We start from the raw sequence: 26,871 nt of genomic DNA on the forward strand, positions 1-26,871 counted from the left end.
AATGAAAATAAAGCATAATTTGCGAAAAGATAAAGCACAATGTGGATTGCTCTAATAATCAAGTATAGGAGTTACGTTGTATTCTAATATAAAAATCTCGATATTAAATAAAAATCCAAGTATATTTGAGCTGTTGAAAGCAGAAGTGGTGTAAGTCATTTCTTTAATAATGTGGATGAACATTTAAGAAAACACCAGTATTATCCTCTCCTTTTATATTCCGATGTCTGGGATTCGAACTCATAGGGTTTAATTTAGACATGTCAGAATTTACGTTTTGTGCAGGAACAATTATTATTGCATTTTTAGTTACTGTATGACACGTGCTTGCAATACAAACTACGCATACAGCTCAATGTAAGTGTGTGATACAGATGATAATCAACAGTACAGTAGCTAATATCTTGTAACTCGACTCCTGCTTGTCACAGAAGGAATTTTTTTATATTACTCGTACCAGACAGAAAACTGTTGCCTGATATGATAATCCCAACATGTGAATTTTGGCCTTTAATTTACTGAAATTGAATAATAAGTTCAACAAGTTGATATTCATTGTATTGAAAACTTAGGCACTCCTGAAAGAGAAACTTCCATAATGTGGGAGTATGTAATACATGAACATCAGAAGAGTTTTTATTGCCATGACTTAACGTTAATGAGTGAGATGCGAGAAAATTTGCTCCTTTGAAGAAGCTTATTCCTGCTTATCATCCCATACTTGCCAGGGGAAATGTCTGAAAGAATCAGGCTTTTGAAATGTTCTATAGCTATAAAACAAGAGAGAGTAAGATAAAGTACCTAAGCTTATTTTATTTTAAGGTGACACTAATATTACAAAGAATGTTTCGAGGAATATGTACTGTTTTGTGTTTTATTGTAAGCAATATTTGAAAGATAGAAATAAATTCATAAATGGAATTTTAGTCCCGTCAAAGGGGTGTCGTTTACAGAATTTTTAGGGTAGGGGGGGAGGGAAGCATAAACATGTGTACAAGTTGACCAACATTGAAACTATTCAGTTACAAGTGTATGTTTGCATTATTCTTATTAAAATCATTATAGATTATATTTATATTATTATTTGTTCTATACCTATTCAGTTATTTTTATTGTACCGGTATTGGCTTTTTCAGTGTAAATAAATATTGTGTTTTATAATATTTTACTAGCTCATTGCTCAAATACTTCTTAAAAAAATATCATGCTGTATTTCCGTGTTTGGCCAGAAGAATTACACTGGTCTGCATTAAAAATTTGTTTGATAATGAAAGATGATACTATACGGATTTTTTTTTTTTTTTTTTGCTAAATTCAGAACTGATTCTCTGTAAAACGTACAGCAGAGTCCATATAGGTCAGTTTCTGTCAGATGCATTTTCAATTCAGTGTGGGCTAAAGCAAGGAGATGCACTATCACCTTTACTTTTTAGCTTTGCTCTAGAATATGCCATTAGGAAAGTCCAGGATAACAGAGAGGGTTTAGAATTGAACGGGTTACATCAGCTGCTTGTCTATGCGGATGACGTGAATATGTTAGGAGAAAATCCACAAACGATTAGGGAAAATACGGGAATTTTACTTGAAGCAAGTCAAGAGATAGGTTTGGAAGTAAATGCCGAAAAGACAAAGTATATGATTATGTCTTGTGATCAGAATATTGTACAAAAAGGAAATATAAAAATTGGAAATTTATCCTTTGAAGAGGTGGAAAAATTCAAATACCTGGGAGCAACAGTAACAAATATAAATGATACTCGGGAGGAAATTAAACACAGAATAAATATGGGAAATGCCTGTTATTATTTGGTTGAGAAGATTTTATCATCCAGTCTACTGTCAAAAAATCTGAAAGTTAACCCTCAACTGGTATTGCTTTTTAAATGTACATAAGGATATCTATCCATATGGGTGTATATGACTCATAGATACCAGTTGAGGGTTAGAATTTATAAGACATTTATATTATATTACCGGTTGTTCTTTATGGTTGTGAAACTAGGACTCTCATTTTTGAGAGAGGAACATAGGTTAAGGGTGTTTGAGAATAAAGTGCTTAGGAAAATATTTGAAGCTAAGAGGGATGAAGTTACAGGAGAATGGAGAAAGTTACACAACACAGAACTGCACGCATTGTATTCTTCACTTGACATAATTAGGAACATTAAATCCAGACGTTTGAGATGGGCAGGGCATGTAGCACGTATGGGTGAATCCAGAAATGCATATAGAGTGTTAGTTGGGAGGCCAGAGGGAAAAAGACCTTTGGGGAGGCCGAGACGTAGATGGGAGGATAATATTAAAATGGATTTGAGGAAGGTGGGATATGATGGTAGAGACTGGATTAATCTTGCTCAAGATAGGGACCAATGGCGGGCTTATGTGAGGGTGGCAATGAACACCTGGGTTCCTTGAAAGCCTGTAAGTAAGTAAATTCAGAACTGACCACAGAATTTGTCAATGGTGTCAGGTTTTTAAAGAAATCATTAATATAGACAGATAAATTGATAGGAATAATTATTACAATTCAAATGATAAATTGCAGAATATTTCCTAATAAAATATTTATTTATTTAATCTTAAAATCATAATGTGCACTAAAAATACGCAGTTTATAGCATTTGGACATAATCAACCTAACCTCTTCTTTTATGGCAGAAACTTTCATTACTCTTATTTTCGATTACCTCTGCTTCACTGGTGCATTCTCTTTATAGGATCCAGCAGTGGTATGCCAACAAGCTTACATTCCATTGACCTTGTAACTAGTTTCTGCTATCTTCACATCCTGATAAAACCCTTCACCTTGTTCATCACTTGCTTTTTCTAAGTTTTCCAGAACATAATGCAGATTTTAATGAGGGTGCAAAAAGTGCACACTCATATTACAACCCAGAATTTCAAAGTGCCTTAACATATCCTTCACTGTATTCCTAAAATTTGGATCTTTGTGATGTCCAAAGAATTAAACACATTTTTAAACCTATTTGAAAGGATAATTTCCCTTTGACCTATTTTGCTTACAAATTCTTTATCCAACATTAACTTTCATGTTTGAGGACCAACAAAAATACCTAAGACTAGGAAATCTTAAGCAAAGATACATATATTTGAAATATTCACTTTCCTTGTTCAATCTGTTTCATTATACTCCACTCAATATGTAAAGGGGTCAACAAGACTTCAGAAGGGTCTACTGAGGTTTCAGTGGGATTCCAAACAGCACACATTTCCTTTTTCTCAATTCCATTACACAATCTCTGCAGACTTTTGACTGTGCCCAAGGTTTATGTTGATCACCATCCTGCACTTTATGCAACACTCAAACTGATATGAACGAGAAACATCTGAAAATCTGCAGCACACTCAATGGGGAGGAAGACCTAATTCAAAAGTACTGGAGAGCAAGAGTGCTGATGGTTTCATTACCAGATGCCAGGCATTAAACAAAAACAACAATATAATTTAATGCTAAAGTAAGAATAGCGAACAATTTTCACTTTTCACAAACTCATATTCTGGCTCTGCTTTACCAGGGTGTAACAGCCACAGATGTAACAATAAATCAGGACTGTTTATACATCCCCGAGAAGTCATTTTATATAACACAAAGTTAGGAACACATTCACTCTAGTGCACACTATGTGGTTTAGGCAACTGATGTCACTTGAAATGTTTGAATGCAGTGGTTTAAACAGTCTTGCAGGTAGTATAACATCGGTATTCAATGAAGTGATGAATTTAATTTGTAAACATCAAAAAGTAACATCGATTAGAAAAATTCTGATGGGATACATACAAACTGTTAACATATTCATGATCAACGTGAAAAATGGGATAGAAAAGTCTATTGATTAAAAAGAAAAAGCGTGCGGACCAGTGTTACATAGCTAACACATTAGTTATAATATTATATTTGGAATAAATTTATAATAGTACAGAGTCCTTCATATGTTGTAAGACGTTTCTTTCACATTTCCAGCTCAGTGTCCTTTTCTATTATACACCTTGAACTGTTACCACAAAATCATCTGCCATACCTGCAGTAGTAATTTTCGTTTTAAAATCTGTATAGTTGGGAAAATGTTTATAAACAACTTCAAAATTAATGTAAGTACACCCTTTGACACGGACAATGGTCACTCTCCTATAGCGTGAATTTATCTAAGTATCATTCATGTTAACGCGAAATTCACACCGGGAAATTTTAATATCGAGTTCTGAGGATAAAATCAAGTCGTAGCAGTGACGCATCTGTATGTCACAAAATAACATAATATCGATGAAGCCTTTATGGATTAATGATAGAGCTCTTTCTTCTCATTACAAAGACCGGGCTTCAAATCTCTGTAAATATAGCACACAGTGATTCCCGAGCTATTCCAAGGTGTGACTTGGTCTCTGAACAGTGACCAATTTTCGTGTCAAAGGATGTACATCTTACCTGTGTCACGAGATGTCATCATGTTCTTCTTCTGCTTCAATACATTTTAGACATCTTGGATGATTGTTCTAAAATATGGGATCAATCTTTTGTTGCAAACTGTTCAAAACAACTTGTCAAACATTTTCTTCATTTTTTACATAGGTAATTGAAAACTACAAACCCTCGCTGCAATGTGGTGTACACCATTCCCACACAAGTAGAAAAAACACGACTGAATAATTCCTTCAATGTTCTTAAACAATTAGAAAACCACAGTAACTTGCACTATACTACACAAAAATGAATATTCCCTTCAGAATTCTCAGTTAGGAAAAAAGAGTAGTTTGCACTGTACGCACGAATGAGTAATCCCTTCAGTAGGTCACAACAGATAGGTAAATTGCAAGCATTTGATTCCCGACAAACACCATTAAACTGCGGGATGTACGAAAGGTGCACTGTGGCAGAGGAAATTTATATATCATATGACTTTGTATTACATTTTTGTAAGCAGATTTCTATATTTACTTAGTTAACTAGTTTATGCGTAACATATTCTTGACTTCATTAGTGATGTATTCCACATTATTCAAGAGATCTTTTGAATTTTACTTCACATTGGATAATTAGCAAGAAAAATATATAACTTTATGAAATAATGGTTCCGACATTGATTTTTTTCACCTTTGTTAACATCATTTCATCTATCACTTGTTATATTTTTACATTCATATCTTCCATTTTTCTTGTTTTATGAATTACTAACAAAGTCTTTACCTTTTCTTGGGCATGTGTTTAGTGAATATTGTTCATTGTTGTTATTTGCAATATTTCTAATCACTTTTGTGTATACTACCTTCATCGGCAACTTAATTGACAGTGCTACATTCTTTCGCATTGTAAATATAACTATTGTATGCATGTTGCTTAACCTGACTATTTTCCTGAAACAGCAGCAGCTACAATTAAATATTGTCTGTTTTAGTTTATGAATTACAAGACAGATGGTAATTTATTAAGCTTGTTTTGTTTACACTTAAATTACACTACACTTTCATGATATATTCCTAGTTATAGGCAGTGAGATGATGGGAATATAATAACATTTTTGTAATGATTCCTTTTTAAAATTCAGTATTATCAGTTTATATTTCATGCACAGCAATTCAAAATATTTTAAAGTAAGTTTCACGCTGTTTGTTACACTTATTTTGCCATCTTGTTCGTAGTTAATCATTTTCTGATTAGCTCATGCGAGACAGGAAATATGAGATGTAATGAAACTAATTCCAATGTATATTTAACAGTGAAGTTCAATACCAGTTTCACTTGGAAGCTTGTCTTTATCATTTAATTTCCAGCACTACCGAGTAATGTAAACAGCACTAAGAACGGGAATGACTGCATTGTTAATAATTTGAACTTGGTTTGTAGCTGCTTGGATTTTTGGCACTGCCTTTGGCTTATCATATTTCTGCACTATTAAAAATCAAATTTGTGGTAACTAACACTTTACCTGACAAGCGTCCTCCTGAACTGAGAGCCACTGGTGTGTAATGTGTGTACAGGGCTCGGAAAGTGGCTCCTGCAGTTGGAGCGACTCGGATTCAGACTCAGGCAGCAGCTCCTGTTCATCTGGAAGCGGTTGCTCAAGCGGTCGGTCCTCACATACCCACCAAACCTTTTCCATCCGGGAGACTAATTTTGATCAGGTTTGTAATATAAACAGCAGCTTCTTCTACTACATCTTTAATTAGTTTTTTCTTTCTTTTCCCCTCTATTGCAGTAATAGTTGGATAGCATGCCGGGTGTGACAGTTTGGGGTTGAAGTTTTAAATCCACTGCATGATTTTGTGCATGAGCCTTTATGACTAACATGTGAAGGAAATTTATAGTGTATTTAAACTGTAATTATTATGTCAGAAACCAACATCTTATCGAATGATAACCCACCGAAATTATAGTTAATATAATTGGTGAATATATAGAAAGTTGTAAATATTTTATGTACAGGAAGAGAGAAACACTGTTGTACATTATCTACAATATTAAAGAAGTTAATATCTTTTCATTGTTCACATATTACACACCATTTGATACCCATTTTGACATGTTAGAAAAGTGAGCCTGAAATCTGACATCAAAATTAGATATCATTCAAATAAGAACTTACATAACTTTCTTCAGCTGTGTTAGTGAATTAACTCGAAATGCGAGGTTGTTGCATTTCTTCCAAAGTGACTAGTGTTGGATTTTATTCTATAGTTACAATATAGATATTGATGACTTCTGAAGTGTTAGTAATGAGGAGATTCTGTGTTCTGTTAAAACAAGATACGGAGAGCATTATATAGGGTTATTCACTCATTTTCTATGGTTAATGAATTATATATGGTTATCTTTCGAGAGAAACATGTCAGTGATGTGTGATGAAAGAATAAAATTGAAAGTTTTAAGGAAGATTTTGTAGTTCGTTCTTGTAGTGCTTTCACAATACAGATTCTAGTAATTGGACGGTTGTATGGATATTTATATTCTTTGAATTTGTATTTATAGTTCTGCCTCTGATTCTTTGAATTTGTATCCATAGTTTTGCCTATGGCCAGTCCTGTAAAGAATATGTTAAGTAATTTTGTGCAGAAATAGTAATTATTAGGTCATCTCAAAAGTTATTTCCTGTGACTGCCTCGGTCAGTTCATATGAATTTAGATGCAAGTCTGACTGGTGAAGATACTGACAGACATCAACACTTGCCGATAATTCACTGCTTTGTTTCTGAGTGGCTGTTCTTCCAGTTTGGTGGATATAACCTCATCCTCTAGAATGTGTGTTCTTCCTGAGTCCAGTTTATCTTCAAGGCCTAGATCTCCATCATTGAATCGCTCAAATCAGATCGATGCTATCCTACTACTGATGACCCTTTCACCTCCCACTTCACGTATTTCTCAGCTTCAGCTGCTGATTTTGCACTCTGCCTTTTTTCCAAGAGAAATGGAACTGAAGATAATAACTGCAAATATGTAGTTCAGTACACAGCTTAGTATATACAGTCACTAAGCTCAATACATAGGTAATATGTATCCATAGATAGTTGCTAACCACTAGAATCGCTACTATCGCCTCATCACAGACAATGTGAAATAGTACCTGCACAGTCTATTGTTCCTAGTACTCTCATCACCTCAAGCTTCGTGACTGTATATATTAGACTGTGGTTAAATATTGAAACATTGCAAACAAATTATTCATCACTTAGCAACTCATAAACAAAGACAAGACTTTTGAGACGATCTAATAAATTTAATACTGTTAGTCTCCTTTAGGTATTTGTCTCTTCTGGTTCTTTATACAAAATATGTGAAAGGGATGCTGCAAAATTTCGATTTGAATATTTTGATAGAAAGGAGTGTTCATCATTTCTGATTTTGTAGACTTCAAATCCACCTGTAGTTTTTTTGGCATGCCATGTGTCCGTCTCCCAGTACTTTTTTTTTTTCAAACGTATTGTATTTTTACCTTTTCATTTACATGAAGTATAAAGAGAAATATTATGTTACAAAAACTCGATTTCAATGTTTTTGCTTTCACTATCCTTTTTACCGAAGAGTGTTTGGACATACCATATTTCTGCCTGTCCTTCCACCTATTGTATCTGTTTATGGACAGCAATTTTGTTAACCATTGGATGGCTTTTTGTGCTTTCCTTTCCAATGTGTGACTGAAATTGAGATTTTGCTGTATTAGGCCTATATAAGGCAAAGCAACTAGCAGAAAGCATTGGAAACCACATTACAACTCTTCCAATGCTCTGCCAATTTTAAAAATTTCAATATACTTATATAAACTTACTGTGCATGTGGTGATGGTAGACAAGTTGCATGATACAATGCAGCCAACATAGTGTGCTAGAAAATTTAACCAGTGCAGTCAGCGGTTATGATATCTCAAATGTTATCACTAGCCTAACTGGCATCAACTCATTTAAAACACAACATTAATGCTACATTACATTACACTACAGGATAAATTTGCCCAATGTCTTCAATTAGTTCTTGAAATGGATCTGCTTGACTGATTTTTGCAGACTGAGATCACAAATATTCACAGATGTGAAGTCCATTTTGTCACATTGAATACTGCCCCAGAGTAGACTATGTTGAAGAGCTCGCCATTATGACTCAGTGGTGTTAGTATGTATCATCTTAGACAAAAAAAAAAAAAATGACTGGCAGCCATACGCTAAGGTCCTTTGGAAGACTTTGGTTGGTTTCATGAAAGTGTAGATTGACACATGAACAAGTTTCTCATGCAAGGCTCTGCTGTATTTTTTCTTCATTTTGGTCGTTTTTTGCTTTTTATATCTGTTTATAGATCAGATATTATTAATAATCTATAACAAAGATGTATTCAAGGGATAAATTAGGTACAAAATAAACATTCTTTCCCTAATTGTGTGAACCAGGTGCTGCCCAAAGTTGGACAAATTAACACTTCAGGAAATTGATCATTTCTTTTGTGTGTAAAACTGTACATTGGTCACTGAATCAATCAAGTTGACAGAATGGTTCATTGTCAGGTGAGCTGCAAATGTTCAGTCAGTAAGCCATTATATTCTCTCTAGCAATCTGTGTGGAGTGTGCTGGTGAGTTGTACATGCTCCTCAAATTGAACCAAGTTTTCACATCTCTGTTGTTTTTGGGACATATCGTCATTAGCACTCACTTTGTTGCCACATCGATCATCCTGAGGATCCATTTCTCTTCCCCCTGATGCACATGTGTTGGTTTATTCAGTGATTTCCCCCTTTGTATTATATTTCCTGTTCAAGAAAATCCTATGCACTTCCCAACAGTAACTAAACCAATCCAATACAATTCTGTTGCCAATGTGATGATCTCCCAGTGAACATTCAGTTAGAGTGAAGCCATAACTCCATTTGTGTGCAAAGGAATGCGTAACCAGCAGGACTTGCACTGATGGTATATTCATTTTTACAGACCACATGCCCTTGCACACAGATTGAGTTACTTTTGCATATGCTGTCCTGCAACAGAACTCTGGATCAGTGCGGTCTCATGTCATGGGGTGAAGGACGGCATCACATTCTAAACACAGTATCCGCATTCTCAGCAGGCCTTCCCCAATTAGCTGCAGACACACCTTGTCTGTACACAACAGCACAAGATCAATTTTATTATTAAACCAATCCATTTTGTTTCAGAGTGCACAGATTACAATCACAACTTCACAAACTGCTTCGATATACAGAATGAAATGAATAGGACAGCAAAATTCTTTTCACTTCAAGCAAATAATATAACAGAGGAACAGTGGTTGCAATTTTGGAAATTCTTTTATTTATATCTGTTCTCCAGGTGTGCAGCACAGATATATCAGGTGGTTGTGCAACACCGACTGTGCATTTAACATAATTATGTCTCCATGTGTTTGCTACTTCCCTCACTTTGTGCATTCGCACAGTCATTTCATTGAACTTTGAAAACTTCCACCATCACACAATGAAATGTTTTTTTCGAATTTTGTTCATGTTCATCATTTATGAATCAGTTTCTTTGGGTATCTGCATACGAAATATGATATGATAATAAATGATATATGTAATGTCAAAAATAATCTTACATTTTAGTCATGGTGGACCTTCACATTCCTGTACATATGAAATATAATACCCTTCAGTAAACAAATTAATTTATCTATTTTAAATGGAAAACAAATAGTAGCAAATAGTAACAAATAAAAATTGCTCTGTTGACTTTGTTTTTAATTTTGCTTCTTACATAGCTGAAGTAAATTGAATTGAAATTGTGTAGTTGGTGTGTTTCCAAGGTAATTCATGTCACAGGAATGAATAAATATTTTGAATCTAAAAATTCTTCAAATTAAAAAATGGGCTTAAAATAGTTTTCCGAATTGCTTTTAATAAATGATGTAATTGTATGGAAATAGATCAAGAAACAGACAACTTTCCTTTGAAAAGGTCATCATCTTCACATGGTTTAGTGATCTGGTCCATGTTGAAGGAAACTGATCTGATTATCTCATCCTCTGGTCTGTCAACGTTTCTTCTTCCAGCAAGTCTGTATTTTGATATTACTTGTGGTGCATACTCTTCGTCCATTCTGTCTACTTGATCCTTCCATTGCTGTCCATATCGTGGTATTATGTCTATTGGACTTTCAATTTCCTACTGCCTACCATTATCTACATTCCCCTCCTTATCTGTGATTCTATACCTGTCACCTGTTGCCGAAACCTCATTTCAGCTACCTCTATCTTTTTTTCTTGTGAGATACTCAATACTCACATTCATAAAATATTATTGGAATTGCCATTATTTTATAAAGTTTTAGTAGCGTTATTTTGGTACAAAAATAATTTATATACTAATTTTCAAAGCTATTGTATTGTAGCTATTACATAATTAAAGCAGTAGGGGGAAAGAAACTACAAAAATATATTTGGTGTTGTTTCTCCCTGGCCTCTGAAATTCCAAGTCTCCTAGTATGTACATATTGAAAATTCATTTCTCTCTACCAATAATTTTAATGCCCTAGAGGGATCAGTTGTTGTAATGAAATGTTACCTGTCTTGATTACTTAATATAATATTATTTACATTCTTCAGTCTATCTGTGCAGATAATATTACTGAATATTCCGTTTATGGAAGATGTAGCTTACAAAACTATAAATCTGACTAAACACAACATTTTACATAATGTGGAGAAGTACTAGTAACATCCTCCCATACAGAACCATGCAATTAGAATAATTACAAGTGCTATGTGCCTGTTGACATCCAACTACCACAGAACATTGAAGGAAACCAAACAGATAAAAATCCATTAAATATAGCCTGCAACTTAATGTGAACATTGAGAAAAAAGCTGATGAAAATCCCATTGTACTAGATCTTTAGCATTAGATACTGTTCATCAAAACTACCCGCAAGAAGAGTGCCTTCATGGGAGAGTATATTAAGAAGAAATCTGCTCAACATTTGTGAGCTGCCACAGAGTGGCCATATGGAATTTCCAGAAAAGAGGACAGTCGACATCAAAATGTAGGACACTTGAAAATAACCTAAATACACACGATTATATTGATATCCATATTGTTCATACTTACAGAATTCCAATAGAGACAAAATTAGATATTTATAGAAAATACGACTACATTAATGATACATTTAAAATACTACAGTAGATCTACTAACAGTTATTCTGATTTGAATGTATCTTTCTGAGGCTGAAATTAGTAAGGAAAAAAACCCTTTCAACATTTGCATTATGACCTGGTAATGTAAAATAGTACATTATGCAACGAGCCTATAATGGTAGTAATTAAGATGCAAGTATGTTTATGAAACGAGCGCAAGCAAGTTTCATAATTTTCATACGAGCGTCTTAATTACCATTATAGGCAAGTTTCATACGACTTTTTATGCTTGACCATATTTCTAACTTGAAATTATTCATAAGTATTCATGTTATTCTTATCTGACTGGGGAGCGGAACTGACCTTTTGCAATATCTCGTAAATTGTGAGATGTGCGCAGACGCGAAAGTATTGATTTTTTCCGAGAAACAAATGTCATTGACCTTGATATAATCTAGAGAGAAATTGATTTAGACATTGAAAAACGAGATGACAAATTGAATTTATTTGAACATTATTTACAATTAACGCTAATTATTATAGTAACAGAACATAACCTTCTGCGACAATATTGGATTTCCAGCCTCCGTGACGTTTTGCTCGTCTTTCGATTGCATATCCGAGAATAATCGATACTTGCGCTTTCATATTGCTACAATGGTGTTTTCTGATTGGTGGAACACCTGAACTTTAATGAATAGGTGTACTTTAATGAGGTCCATTAAAGGGCTGCTACCAGGTGTATAATTACTACATTTCAGCATGGTCGAGCATAAAAATTATTATTGAGTTTATTAATTTTTTGGTCATACAGAATTAATTATCTGTGCATATATACTGTGGAGTCCCGGCCACTAAGTCACTCAAATGAGTGTGCTCCTTTTTTGTGATGCCACTAAGGGAAACTGCCAAAGGAGAAAATGCTGTGGATTGAGCCTCGCCATAGCTCAGTGGTTAGAGCACCCAGTCCGTAGAATTGGGGATCCCATGTTCGATCCCCAGTGCCGGAGCAAATTTTTCTCCATTAATAACCAATTAACATATTTCTTATGACATTCTGTCACTGAAACAAAGAAACACTATTACAAGGTTAACAGATAGAGACAGTTACTCCACACGCTGCATGACGGTAGGTTTATGTGACATGATTTCAAGGACGTGAATCAATGCCAAACAAAAACGTTATTTTACTTCGTTTTTAAAATGTTTAAAAGGTTTTTTCGAGTATGGAATTTGGAATTTATGCGAGGGGGGGGGCACTGTGGCCCAACACTGCGACCTGTTACGATCTATTGTGCTAACCATCAAGCTTGGCGCATTCCCAAACCCACACTGGCTAACTACTCTAAGGTTCGCTGTGTACCCAGGTTTCGAGCAGGAACCCCATTTGTCCCTAGACCAGCCGGCGATTAGGGAATGGTGACGAAATGGACAAATAGTGATGGAATGATGTAAATGCCTTATATGGGGAAAAACAGGAGAACCCCAACTATGACCTTGTCCACCACAAGTGTCACTGTGGTTTTTTCATTGAAAAATTTCAGACCTGACCAGGACTCGAACTCATTTCTTCGAGTATAAAATATAAGTCATCACAGCTTTGTATGTTCTGATGTTTTAACAGTATTACTTCTTCATATCTCTGAAAAATTTCTTCTTCTGAAGAACCCATAGCATAATTTTATTATTTTCCAAAAGAACTTCTGGATCTATAAACATAACATATGTACCAAGCAAGCTTGATTGAAGAATCATTATTTGACCAACAAAAAATTGTTGATATCTGACGACAGTTTGATTGTTGATAAAATATAGAATGTTGTTTGTGCAACAAGAATGTAACTGATTGCCAATCAAAGCTCGATCATTAGTGATTAACATTTCTTCAGCTGGGCATAAAACTCTACATATTGAACCTTAATGTCCAATAAAAAAATCACATTTTGTTTTTAAGAATTATAGTAAATCCAAAAAAAGAATAGATTTTGCATGTGTTTGCATATTTCTTGTTTTATTTTGCATATTTCAAACTCTGTGCGTGTAAGTCCTGGCTCTAGTTACAATTGTGTAGTATTTTGTTCCCTTTTATGCCAAGAAATCTGTTGTTTCATCACCCCTTATACCACAAAAAGAAGGAAGTGATCCACTGTAGGGTAATCTTTTTATCCAATTATAGTATTTTCGAAATCTTTTACTTGTACAATAGATTTTGTAAGATTAATATAACAGCAATTCCTCTATCAAAATTTGTCTATACTGATTCACTAGGATGATAAGGAGAAAAAAGTTTATGTCCCTCCTGCTCCAGCTCCACTATGATTCATCTGTATAGATTAGTAACCACTCTTTGTGTGGATAATTATATAATGTAATTCACTACTTTCCAATGTTAAAAGTTTTTATAATTATTTCATCAGTTTTCAGATTTTTTGATGATCAGAATTACGTACAGGCCTAAATTATGATGGATTGAAAAAAATTTAGGAAGTTATTCTTTAATATCAGACTCCCTTCAGAGGGGGAACATTAAATTTTTCTTTCACATTTCGTACTGTACAGTATACGTACTCTTCTGTGTTTCCAGTCTATTCACTGATTTAAATTTTCCCATATTTGGCATTTTATTGTTAGATTTTAATTTTGTATTATTGCCTGTCCTTATGTATATGCCGAAGATGCTTATGATTTATTAGTTTGAGTTGTTTTTACTGCTCCATTGATCAGTTTAAGAGTCTCAAGTTTTTTTAATTAAATTTTTTTTTTTTTTGCTGATTATTTTTTCATGCCATGATTAAAGTTTCCCCACAATATTTAACCCATTAATGCCCAGCGTATGATAAAACATACGCGGTGGGAAATAAACTCGAAACATCATACCAGCAACAGAAACGAAAACAGAGCGTTCAAAAATGCTTGAATCTTAAACCACATCCATGTACTGCCAACATGGAAAAAATCGTGAATTTAAATTCAAAGGGAAATGTATGAAAAAATATTTCCCACCGCGTATGTTTTATCATACACTGGGCATTAATGGGTTAATGACCTGTCTGAGTTATGTCTTACAGGTGGTGATGGTTTCTAGTGGACGTTCTCCTTTTTTCCCTGCTAACTTTTTGAAAAAGAAGAGCCATTTTTCTCCCTTATCAGTTATGTAATTTATGAGATGTTTCAACATTAATTTATCATAAAAAATAATACCAAAATATTTGGCATGTTTGTGTTGAATCTCTTTTATATTGCAGAATGACGGTGTCTTTCTTGTGAATTGAGAACAATTAGTATTTTGTTGTTTCTATTTTTTGTACATTAATGGTCATAGGTCATCTGTGTACCACTCCTTGAATTGTTTTAATGAATTTAGAGCAGTAGTACTAATTGAGGGATGTATCTTTCTTTTGTTGTAGAGGTCCATATGTTTAGAAAATCAGTGAATAGGGCACCTTTTATATTACTTTTTTCAAGTATTTGGGGGGGGGCGAGATCATTGGGATTTTTCCGAGTTTTTCCTTCAACCAGTTGAAGTACAATTCGTGGATAACTTTTGGTATTGGACCTCGGACTCATTCCGCCATCATTTATTCATATATCATTGTCATCATTACCATAGCAGGGGTTAAGTTCATGGTGCAGCTTCCTGCATTTGTACAAGTGTGTGACCACTTGGCAATAAATATTCACGGAACAGGAATAGTAAGCAGAATATGCCTCAGGCTGCGGTGCAAGCCTTTGGGCCCCTCCTCCGTAAAGGGGGGACATCTTGTGGTAACTCTCTATGACTGTGTAGTTGCTTATATGGAGAGGTAGTAGTATTATATTTGATAGTACAGGATCGTGTTATAACATAGTCCTTATTCCTGGTTGGTGTAATTTATTTAATAGTTGAAGCATAAACTGCTTGGAAGTCAATAAAGATTGCTAATACTGCTACTCTTTTGTTGAAAGAAGTTTCTATATCTTGGGCGATGCAAAGGACTTGTTCATTTGTTGATTGTAGTTTCCTGAAACCTGCTTGGCAAGAGGTGATAATTCAGAATGCTATTTGAATCTGTTACAAACCGTTTTTTTCCATGATTTTACTATGACACTAATATATGTTTCAGATGAGAAGTGAATTATGCAACAGCCAATGAACACTAATTTGAGTGTAACTTTACTGCTTCGTGCATAAAGAGTGCCTACTCCTTTTCTTTCGCCTCTTCTGATTGGGCATTGATTGCAAGGCTGTCAAAGACACCCTTGTCATTTGGAAAAGGGAGTAGTCATTGATATTGGTCTATAACTCTTAATATCTCGGGCAAATTTGTCTTTTTGCAAAATAGAGACAGTAAGAACCTTCTTCCAAAAAGTAGGCACTAATGTTGTCCATACTTTATTAATAACGAGGTCTTAGTGCTAACCTTTCCTTTGGGCCAAAATGCTTTATACATTCAGGATCTACATAGGTCACTAGGAAAGTTTTGCATTGCAAGAAAACTGTAGACCAGACATAGTTGGCACCGTAAGGGATGGAAGGGAGGTTAAAACTAGTCTGGAACATGTTAGGGTGCGACTCAGCCTGCATTCTTTGCTGAGCATGAAAGTAAATGCATTATAAAATGTCAGAGTGGTCGAAAACTGAAATCAGACAATTATCCACTACAATTTTGCTCGTGGATTGACACTTGATCATGTTTGGAGGAAATGGCTGGGTGAAGACTGTCAGCAGTGAACAGCGATGTTCTGGTAGTGCGGGGAGTTAAAGGAAAGAAATTTTAATTTTGAAGACGACCCTCATTCTGGATGGCACTCAGAAACAGTGACTTAGGAAAACATCGAGGCTTTGTGGGAAATACTCCAGCAGGATATGTAATTGACATACTGGCAGATAGAGAAAACTCCCCACATCTCTGCACCAGCTGTTCGGATGATCATTTCAATGTGAGGAAGCTTTGCAGTCTCTGGGTGCCACATTCTCTTCATAAAGAGAAAGAGAGACATCTTGTGGAATGGTGCTGAGAAATGCTAAAGAAATTTGAAGATGAACATCACAGAATATAAAGAACATCATCACAAGTGATGAGATATGGCTTTATTTTTATGACGTTACAACCAAGATAAAAATCCAAGTGTGGGTATTCGAAAATAAGAGTGTGCCAATGACTGCGAGGAACTCCATGTCGTGAAGAAGAAGATGATTGCAACATTGATCACTTTTCGGTGCATTCTGTAGTGAATTGTACTCAAAACCCAATGCATAATGACTGCTAAGTGATACAGTGAAGTGTGTTTGCCTCAGATCATCTTGGTGGCTCAAAAATCTCTGCCCAAGGTCGTAGTTCAACACTTGGCTAATGCACCTGTTCCAAGAGCTAATCTCACATAAGGTTTTCTTGCAAAATCAAGACTGATCTTGCTCTATGTGACTTTAGACTCTTCCCAGAAGTTCAAGGACAGATGTTTCAGAGCAGATATAGAGCTCCTGGCAGCATGAGTTGAATGTGTTACAGTCACGAAGGCATTACGCATAACATTCTTCAACTCATTGTTTGAAATGTAATGCCTTTTGCAGACATCCTCCTGTTTTATGATTCACAAAAGAGAATTGTCTGGCATGGAGGCATCTGGGCTTCATGGTGGCCATATCAAGAGCGAAGGTAAGTTTTTGGATCCTCACAAATTCACCTATCTGCAAAAAACTCGTTAAGACGCATTTTTATACTCATAGCAAAACGAGCTGGTACCATCTTGTTGAAGCCACACTATGTCAGGCATCTCTCCTCTGGAATTCACGAAGTAACCATTCGTTAATCATATGCAGGTAATAATTGTAGGGATTGTACCTACCATTGATTGAATTGACAAATTCGTAAAGCTTACATAGGTACTGTTCATAATTCATGGTCTTCAGGAAGTTATTGTCACTTGCTTTTTTACTCTTGTTGATTTCTAATTTTAACTGTCCTGCATTTTTATTCGAGAATCCTCAGTTTGTTTTGCTTCTTTGCATAGGTTAATGCTCTTCATATCATTTTAACTATTTATACTCTGCTGGTGTACCTCCTGGTATTCTGTTTTGTTCACTTTTATGTATTGTATTAGTTTAATTAATTAAAATGTCTAATTTCTTTGTTAACTGTTCATTGATCACTATCCATATTTTGTATCGCTTGTCATTATGTATTTTCACAAGAATAGATTAATTATTGCAATGTCTGAGCTAGTCGAGTGGGGAATTGTCAGTTTGTCTCCAGGTTTATATATTAGTTCGATGTTGCATGAGTTAATGAAGTTATAATCCTTCCAACTGAATTATGGTACAAATAATCCTATCTCATAGAATCTGCATTCAGATCTCCAGTCATGATTAACTGATTATATTAATTCTCATATCTATAGCTAAATTGTTACTTGCAAGGGAGACTATAATAGTACATTATGCAACGAGGCTATAATGGTAGTAATTAAGACGCGAGTATGTTTATGAAACGAGCGCAAGCGAGTTTCATAATTTTCATACAAGCGTCTTAATTACCATTATAGGCAAGTTTCATACGACTTTTTATGCTCGACCATATTTCTAACTTGAAATTATTCATAAGTATTCATGTTATTGTTATGTGAGTGAGGAACGGAACTGACCTTGTACAATAGCCTACCTCATAAATTGTGAGATGTGCGCAGACGCGAAAGTATTGATTTTTTCCGAGAAACAAAGTCGACGACCTTGATATAATCTAGAGAGTAAAATGAACATTAATCTTGATATAACATTGAAATTGATTTAGACATTGAAAAACGAGATGACAAATTGAATTTATTTGAATATTATTTACAATTAACGCTAATTGTTATAGTAACAGAACATAACCTTTGGCGACAGTATTGGATTTCCAGCCTCCGTGACTTTACTAATTGTCTTTCGATTTCATATCCGAGAATAATCTATACTTGCGCTTTCATATTGCTACAATGGCGTATTCTGATTGGTTGAAGAACTGAACTTTAATGAATAGGTGTACTTTAGTAAGGTCTATTAAAGGGCTGCTACCAGGTGTATAATTGCTACAATTCGGCATGGTCGAGCATAAAGTTATATTATCTCATAAAATTTCCCATTTCTTAGAGATGTTCATTTATCTTCATTAATTTCTGCTTTATCTATCTCGTGTATCTGTTTGATGTTATTGCATTTTGATGTGATGTTATCTTTCATAAACAGTACTCGGTAAGATGTCACTTGCAATCCGTCTGTTTTTAAAGAAGGTATCTGTATAGTAGTTAGGAAAAAAAGTACATATTCTTCTTAATATTTTCTTCAGTAATTGTGGCATGTATTTTGTTTTTCATTGCTGTCTTTCCTAGTTCAGCCATTTCTTTTATTATACTGTAATATTTTGGAGTTTTGGTCAAAATTGACATTTAAAAGTACTGTTTTCTTTTAACCTTTCGGGAAGCTGGCCTAAGAATGTTGTTCATTTAGCATCTCCCAGGGGACAGTATCAAACAATATCCTGTGTAAATTTTATAAAATAAATCAAGAAGAATTACCGCTGTATTTCACAGATACATGTATTGCTAAAAACTGCAGCTGTAAACGAAATTTTTTTTGAAAATGGATGATACCAGAATATAGTGTACAAATTCCAGGAAACCACTTTAAAAATGATTCTGTACTTGTTCAGTCAAGTGGCACAGAATTAATTTGGAGTAAATATAAAGACTATCTTCCTATTTATACAGCTGGATCATTAAATCCTGGGACTGGAACATAGGAGTAGGTTATTTTGACACATGAGAGAACCTTGGAAAAACCCCATTCAGGTAATCAACCGAAGTGGGTATCAAATGCAGCTCCAGACCAGTAGGCAAAGCACTACCAGCTGAGCTACATAAGTGGCTGCAGGCTCTTACATCCCAAAATATCAAGAAAGTTACTTCAAACCATTTTCATATTCCTCCATTCTTGATACTCAGCTTTTGGCTTTTAATACTGACCTTAAGTGTTTCCCAAATTTCTTATGTCACTGCATATTCTGTTTAGTTGCATATTTAACGACACTGTATCAACTACTTGGTTACTTAGGTCAATAGTATGATAGCGAGATAGTATTTGGCAAGTTGAAGCAGAGGATTCGCCATAGATTACCTGACATTCGCCTTAAGTTTTGGAAAAACTTAGGAAAAACCCCAACCAGGTAATCAGTCCAAGCTGGAATCGAACTCACTCCCGAGTGCAACTCCAGAATAGCAGACTAGCACCTCAATCGACTGAGCTATGCCGCTGGCTCTCATTGTATGTTTACAGATTCTGTGGGAGCTATATTTAATGTAATCAAATATGTACGAACTTGATATGCACATACAGCTATTTCTGTACAAAAAGAACTGAGTAAGCCCAGTTTTCACGAGAAAATAGTAATTCAGGCGATACCTAGCCATTATGGTACATATTTCTATTAAAAAGTTGCTCTCCTATCACTTCCCAGAGTCCAATTCATCCTGGCAATCAGCTAAGTTTTTTTTTGTTTTTTTTTCTGGAAACACTCAAAATGGGCCACTGACGTAGCTCAGTTGGCTGAGGCACTTGCCTGCTGATCCGGAGTTGCATTTGGACGTGAGTTCGATTCCAGCTTGGGCTCAATGCCTGGTTGGGTTTTTTTCCAAAGATTCCCCGATCATAAGGCGAATGTCAAGTAGTCCGTGGTGAATCATCAGCTTTATCTCATCAAATATATCGCTATCACCCATCCCATTGACGCTAAATAACCTAGTAGTTAGTATAGTATCGTTGAATAACCAACTAAAAAATAAAAGAAAACCCCTTAAAATAAAATCTGTAGTCACCTCCATCAAACAAATACACAAGCAATTCAACCCTTAACCCGCCAGTGTACCGGTTGGGTCTACGAGGCCCATACATAAATGTTTCGTTACATTTCCCACAGATGGCAGGAGCTGGTCACTTGCAATGTTTAGTACCTTCCTGTTGAAACATGTTCAGTAGTCAGACCCACTTGTAACAAATACAATTTAGTTTGCACTCTGCATGTATTATTGTGCTGTGTGGCTCTGAAAAACCCGACCCTTGCAGTGATGTAAGTTCTTTGAACTCAACCATTTTTTTTATAGTTTTGATATGTGACTATTATTACTGTTATTCTTGTTTTAAAAAGTGCAGTTTATTTTCATGGATTTGATATAGTCTGTACAATGTAACATGAGGTATTAAGTTGCAGCATCATTTTTTTCCCCACATTACTTGATCACCTGCTTAAATTTAGTGATTTTCTAGCTATTATGTTCACTTCACCACCGGCAACACTTCCTCGAATACACACATCACGATTGTCATTTTGTAACTGTTAGGTTTGGCACAATTTGAGATATTTATCAGGTGAGGCAAACTACTGTAATTTTACAGTTTTATTCAAATGTCACATTATGTCTATTTTATATTGTGATTATAATATAACATAATATATTACGGAAATATCATTATTCCTTTATATAATGAGTTGTGTGTGAAGTTACCTCTGGGTTCCTTAAAAGCCTTAAGTAATTGAATGCAGTTCATAAATAAGTGACAACTGGGAAGTAATTAATTGTTGTTGAAATAATGAACATCGAACATTATCATTTATACACCTTTGCGTAATTTCTAAGGTTGTTAAAAATTGCATTATAGAATAATGCATATTTATGACAAATGCATTTGGTTATGCCTTTACCAGTTATAATTTCTTTTACATTTTGTTGATGTGTTTCGGGTCTATTAACTCATCTTCAAAACATTTTACACTTTAAAACCTACAATAATCTTCCAACTACTATCTGTCCTCTTGATCACTGAAATTTTTACAATTTACTACATGTAGGCCTGGGTCATTCTCCTGAAAAGTGTATTTTACTGTGAGATGAATGTCTCTGTCACCACTTACATCGTCTCTATCTACCATTTGTGATGTCGGGATTACGGCTACTAAATCAGATGTTGAAGGTAAACTGGATATGGTCGAGTTGTGCAGTGGAAGTGTAGGAATAATCAATACAGCACATTAAACAATATAATATATAATTGACTATATAAAAGAAGAGTTACAAATCTGTACAATGAGATTATTACCAAAGGCGGAGATAATGAGACATAATAACAATAATAAAGTAAATGAACACTAATACATAATGGTCGTCAATCGATACAATGAATTCTATTAGGCTACTTCCAGCATGAAGCCATACATAATCTTAAATCGGCCAATAACAATCTATAAGCACACATCTGTACAAAATATAATAATCACAATTATGGCGTAAACTAATGAGAGGTGGAAGGTATGTCAAATAATTCATAAAATAGCCAGTCATTACTCTACCTGTTTGGCGAATCTCTGTTTGTACTCAATACACATCCCTATGACCTAAAACTTTCTAAAACGATCCACCACAATTATAGTGAGGGCCACATAAGAACAGTTCCTATACAGCAAATAATGCTGTCTTATCAGTGTTGCCAGCTGTTACCAGATATCACACGATCCTACGTACCTACTAAATGACTTATTTACTTACCGTACTTTATGTTGGAAGGTTATTGTAAATAATTTGTAACATATTTTCGTAGGCAAACTATATGAGAAAGGGATGAACATGTCAAGTATTTTGTCTGGCAATACGAAATTCATTGGTTTGACTAAACAATTAACTCACGAGACCTAACCTAAAAATGTATTTTGTTTGACCACATGAAATTATTAGTACTAACTCTGAAAACTTACCTGACTATAGTCTCGAATTATAACCACAATGCAACACACAAAATAACTATTATGTATTAATATTAATACTGATATTAATTAATTATTAGTATGTTCAGATTTCACTAGCTTCCAGTAACAGGCTCACAAATCTAGTACAATTTCAATTTCATGGAACTCCAGTACCGAAAAATATTGTCGATACTTGTCTCAGCTGCCAACATACCAGTTACAAAATCACTACCATTTGTAGTATTTGTCAGTATCGAAATTCGAAACGAAGTTGGCAAAAGAAAATTCAACCTGCAAACTAGAAAATCACCACAATCCTCTACCATATGTAGTAATGGGGGGGAAAAATGGTTAGGTTTCACCCTTGGGGTATGAAGCAAGCTGACCTGTACCGTAACATGTGACTTCTGCATTCTCGGAGCTCCGTACAGTATTATTGCTACTCTGTGCTGCACAACTCACAATACTATTCCCTTATTCAATAATAATTCTCCACTAATATACTACCAATACAATCTCCCGTGACCATAGAATATAAGTCTCCACAGCACAATATCCTTTCCATGTAACCCAAATCTCCGAGAAATAACCTATCTACGTTTCCAAGCAGAAGGCCAGTTCCTGATTGTAATTGTACACGTCTTTACATGACAAGTTTCTGAGTCTGATTCCAATACATAACTTAACTTCATATCGAGATCGAAATAGGTCCGCAAGTATAATCATAACTATCACAAACATATATTGAATGATGACTGTCACTTCATGTATGTTAACTACATTACTAGCCCAAAGCAGATTTCCGATTTTACTGAATAATCACTATCTCTGCTAACTACATGACTAGATATTATTTTAATGTACCGAAGTACATATGATATTTCCATGCAGATATTCTGCGTCATCATACGATGAAAGAGTAATGGAACGGAGAAAAATTCTCTCCGGCGCCGGGATTTGAACCCGGGTTTTCAGCTCTACGTGCTGATGCTTTATCCACTAAGCCACACCGGCTACAACTCAGACGCCGGATAGAATCGTCTCAGATTAAGCTCCAACTCTTGGGTTCCCTCTAGTGGCCGCCCTCTGCACTACGTCATAGATGTCTATGAACGCAGGACCGAAGTTCACACATGTGCTGAGGTGCACTCGATATGAGTGACTAGTTGGCCGGGATCCGACGGAATAAGCGCCGTCTTAAATCACGAAGTGGTTTACGCATATCATATATATTATTTTAATGTACCGAAGTACATATGATATTTACATGCAGATATTCTGCATCATCATACGATGAAAGAGTAATGGAACGGAGAAAAATTCTCTCCGGCGCCGGGATTTGAACCCGGTGTGGCTTAGTGGATAAAGCATCAGCACGTAGAGCTGAAAACCCGGGTTCAAATCCCGGCGCCGGAGAGAATTTTTCTCCGTTCCATTACTCTTTCATCGTACATGACTAGGCCCACAGCAGATTTCCGAATATATTAAATAATTGTCCCTGAATGTATGTTAACTACATGATTAGGCTGAGACAGATTTCCAAGTGCCGAAGTGATCCGATCGAGCTATCTAGGAAACCTCCCATTTTCCCCCTCTCTTGTGTACCTACGATTCATTGCTGCCCAATAGGAAAAAAGATAGGAAATACCAATATGTCAACACTTAATCCAGAGAGGAAATACCAATATGTCAACACTTAATCCAGAGATAGTAATGGAGAGCAAAGAGTTTATCCTTTCAAAATAAAAGAAACTATTCATGCAGGAAAATATGTCAGGACTGGATTTCTCAATGATCAGCGCGATGAAATGACATTTTGAGGAATGATGAAGCCAGAAAAAAAAAATAGCGTTGTTTATATGGACTATTTTTCCAGTTCCAAGAAAAAAGAGATGCAAAAGACAAGAAAATTATAACAGGAATGATGTTCCACTGTACACAAACACTGCAATTTCCAAAATATCTTCAAGATACAAAAGATTCAAATGATTGTAAACCTACAACGGTTCAGAAATAGGACACTTATTAGAATTCTTTGTGGAGTGGGTTTTCTTCATGGAGAAGGGTAAATATTCAAGACTTTGATCCACTGATAACTTGGAAATAGAATGATATCCAGTGACTCTAGCTTTTAAAAGATCCAGAAGCCTTTTAAAGTTCACTAAACCGAAAGGAAAAAAAATTCTTTCTACACTTGCTGAAGATGCTTTAGCAGTCAAAAGTTGTTCAGTTAAGACACATCTTTTTAATTGTACTTTTTTTTGGCTCTTCCACCATTCATAAGCTGACACTTGTGACATCACAGATTGATTGAAAAGTGATTCTTGAAATGATGGGGTTTGTGCCTAGAATTTCACTATCAAATGGTAGTAGAAAACTAGACATATTTTGAGCTTGCAAATCAAGTCATAATTTCTTCTCATTTTCACTTAGTTGCAGCAGTGTTATAGATTTGCTTTGGATCAAGCATGTAAGCAAGAAAATGAGCTGGAGATACACAGCTGAGCAATGGAATATAAGTCTTTGTATACTTTATCAGGAGTCTCAGTGATGGACTTCAAAATGGAAATCATATCAACAGTCTTCAATTTTGTCCCTATTTCTTTGCACATTTTTAGATGTGTAGGCCAACCTTTAATGTAAGCATCCAGACAATCCACTAAATTGTTCCAATGGGTTATAAGTTTTGGAGCACCAGATTGTTTGTAGAGAACATTTTCAAAAATGAAATATTTAACAACACTGAGAACATGTACAGTAATGGCAAAAAAATCAGACCGACCCTTGTAGCTGATTTCAGAGCCTTGTTCACTCCAGAGCACGATAGACTGGTAACTAAGACTTTCGTGATTCGAATCCTGCCGGGAAGGGAAAGTTTTTTTTTTTTTTTTTTTTTTCAAATTTATTCCCAATACTTTTCGATTGCAGCAGAACATGAATTTTACCAGCAATCAATTCTCATGGCATGAACATCTGGAACTTGGACCTACAACTTTAGGAAACAGTCACACATATTATTTTTTGTATTCACAACAGATTTTATAGTGCAAATGATAGATAAATGCTTGTTCACACATTGACAGCAAGGTTCAATCCAACTGAAGAAAATGTGCAGTGATGTAGAGACTTCTAGTCAGAAAGTCATACACTTTTAATTACCTTGTTTACTTCAGTTGCAACCTTCTCATTACTAATTCTCTACAGATAGGCGGAAATTAAATTGCATGTGTTGTACTTATTAGCACCATCTTAAAGTTTACATTTGTGTGATAAAGCATTAATATTTGGAGTATTGCACTACCTATTTCTATTGTAACTCGTAATTTTGTTGATGCTAAATCATTCAATTAAATTTGTAGAATATTACGGGAAGATGTCTTTAAACAGATCTCCAATGGAGAAAATTGCCCACTGGTCAGCAATAAAATTAACTTAGCTTCGGATCTGATGGAGTAAATAATAAATTGTAATCAACTGTTTGTTATTTTATGATAACTTACTTACTGGCTTTTAAGGAACCCGGAGGTTCATTTCCACCCTTGCATAAGCCCGCCATTGGTCCCTATCCTGAGCAAGATTCATCCAGTCTCTATCATCATATCCCACCTCCCTCAAATCCATTTTAATATTATCCCCCATCTACGTCTCGGCCTCCCCAAAGGTCTTTTTCCCTCCGGCCTCCCAACTAACACATTATATGCATTTCTGGATTCGCCCATATGTGCTTCATGCCCTGCCCATCTCAAACGTCTGGATTTAATGTTCCTAATTATGTCAGGTGAAGAATACAATGCGTGAAGTTCTGCGTTGTGTAACTTTCTCCATTCTCCTGTAACTTCATCCCTCTTAGCCCCAAATATTTTCCTAAGCACCTTATTCTCAAACACCCTTAACCTATGTTCCTCTCTCAAAGTGAGAGTCCGAGTTTCACAACCATAAAGAACAACCAGTAATATAACTGTTTTAAAAATTCTAACTTTCAGATTTTTTGACAGCAGACTGAATGATAAAAGCTTCTCAACCAAATAATAACAGGCATTTCTCATATTTATTCTGTGTTTAATTTCCTCCCGAGTATCAAACTGCAGACTTAATATAATAATGCATGACTTTTATCTGTAAAGAATTATTGATTATAATTAATTGTTATAGGGTGGTCTGAAGCTGAAAATAGCTGCGCTTAAGGTCACAAAGAAGGCAGCTGCAAAAGATCCTGATGTGAGAAAAATTCTTCCAACTGTAACAAAAGTTTGCAGCAAAGAAAAACTGAAGGGTGATAAAACACAAACTCAATTGCAAGCTGCATCAAAACTGGGCTCCAGAGTTGGGAACAACAGAAAGTTGGATGGACGGAAGAAATTTGAAGTGCGGGATGGTAAAACTTGTGGAGTTCGACGCACACAACTTAAGGACAAGGTAATGTACAGTAATCACAACTTTAATCAGAGATTTCCAGTAATTTTTTTTTCGACGTTCTTGTATTTAGTTATAGCATTATGCAAAAAGAAAAGAGAAAAAT

The 26,871-nt window shown here is 35.2% G+C and overlaps 1 protein-coding gene across 4 annotated transcripts in view; it reads left to right on the forward strand.

The window, feature by feature from the left end:
* Window positions 1-26,871, forward strand: part of ash1 (histone-lysine N-methyltransferase ash1) — a 498,911-nt gene that overhangs the window by 99,854 nt on the left and 372,186 nt on the right. For 3 of the 4 annotated variants that reach the window (XM_069848493.1, XM_069848495.1, XM_069848494.1), the window contains exons 5-6: window positions 5,995-6,138; window positions 26,505-26,768. In XM_069848493.1, coding sequence (XP_069704594.1) covers window positions 5,995-6,138; window positions 26,505-26,768 — 408 coding nt within the window. The remainder of the gene's footprint in view (window positions 1-5,994; window positions 6,139-26,504; window positions 26,769-26,871) is intronic. The other variant, XM_069848496.1, reaches the window with a different exon arrangement.

Source organism: Periplaneta americana, chromosome 15 (assembly GCF_040183065.1).
Source record: "Periplaneta americana isolate PAMFEO1 chromosome 15, P.americana_PAMFEO1_priV1, whole genome shotgun sequence".
NCBI lineage: Eukaryota > Metazoa > Arthropoda > Insecta > Blattodea > Blattidae > Periplaneta > Periplaneta americana.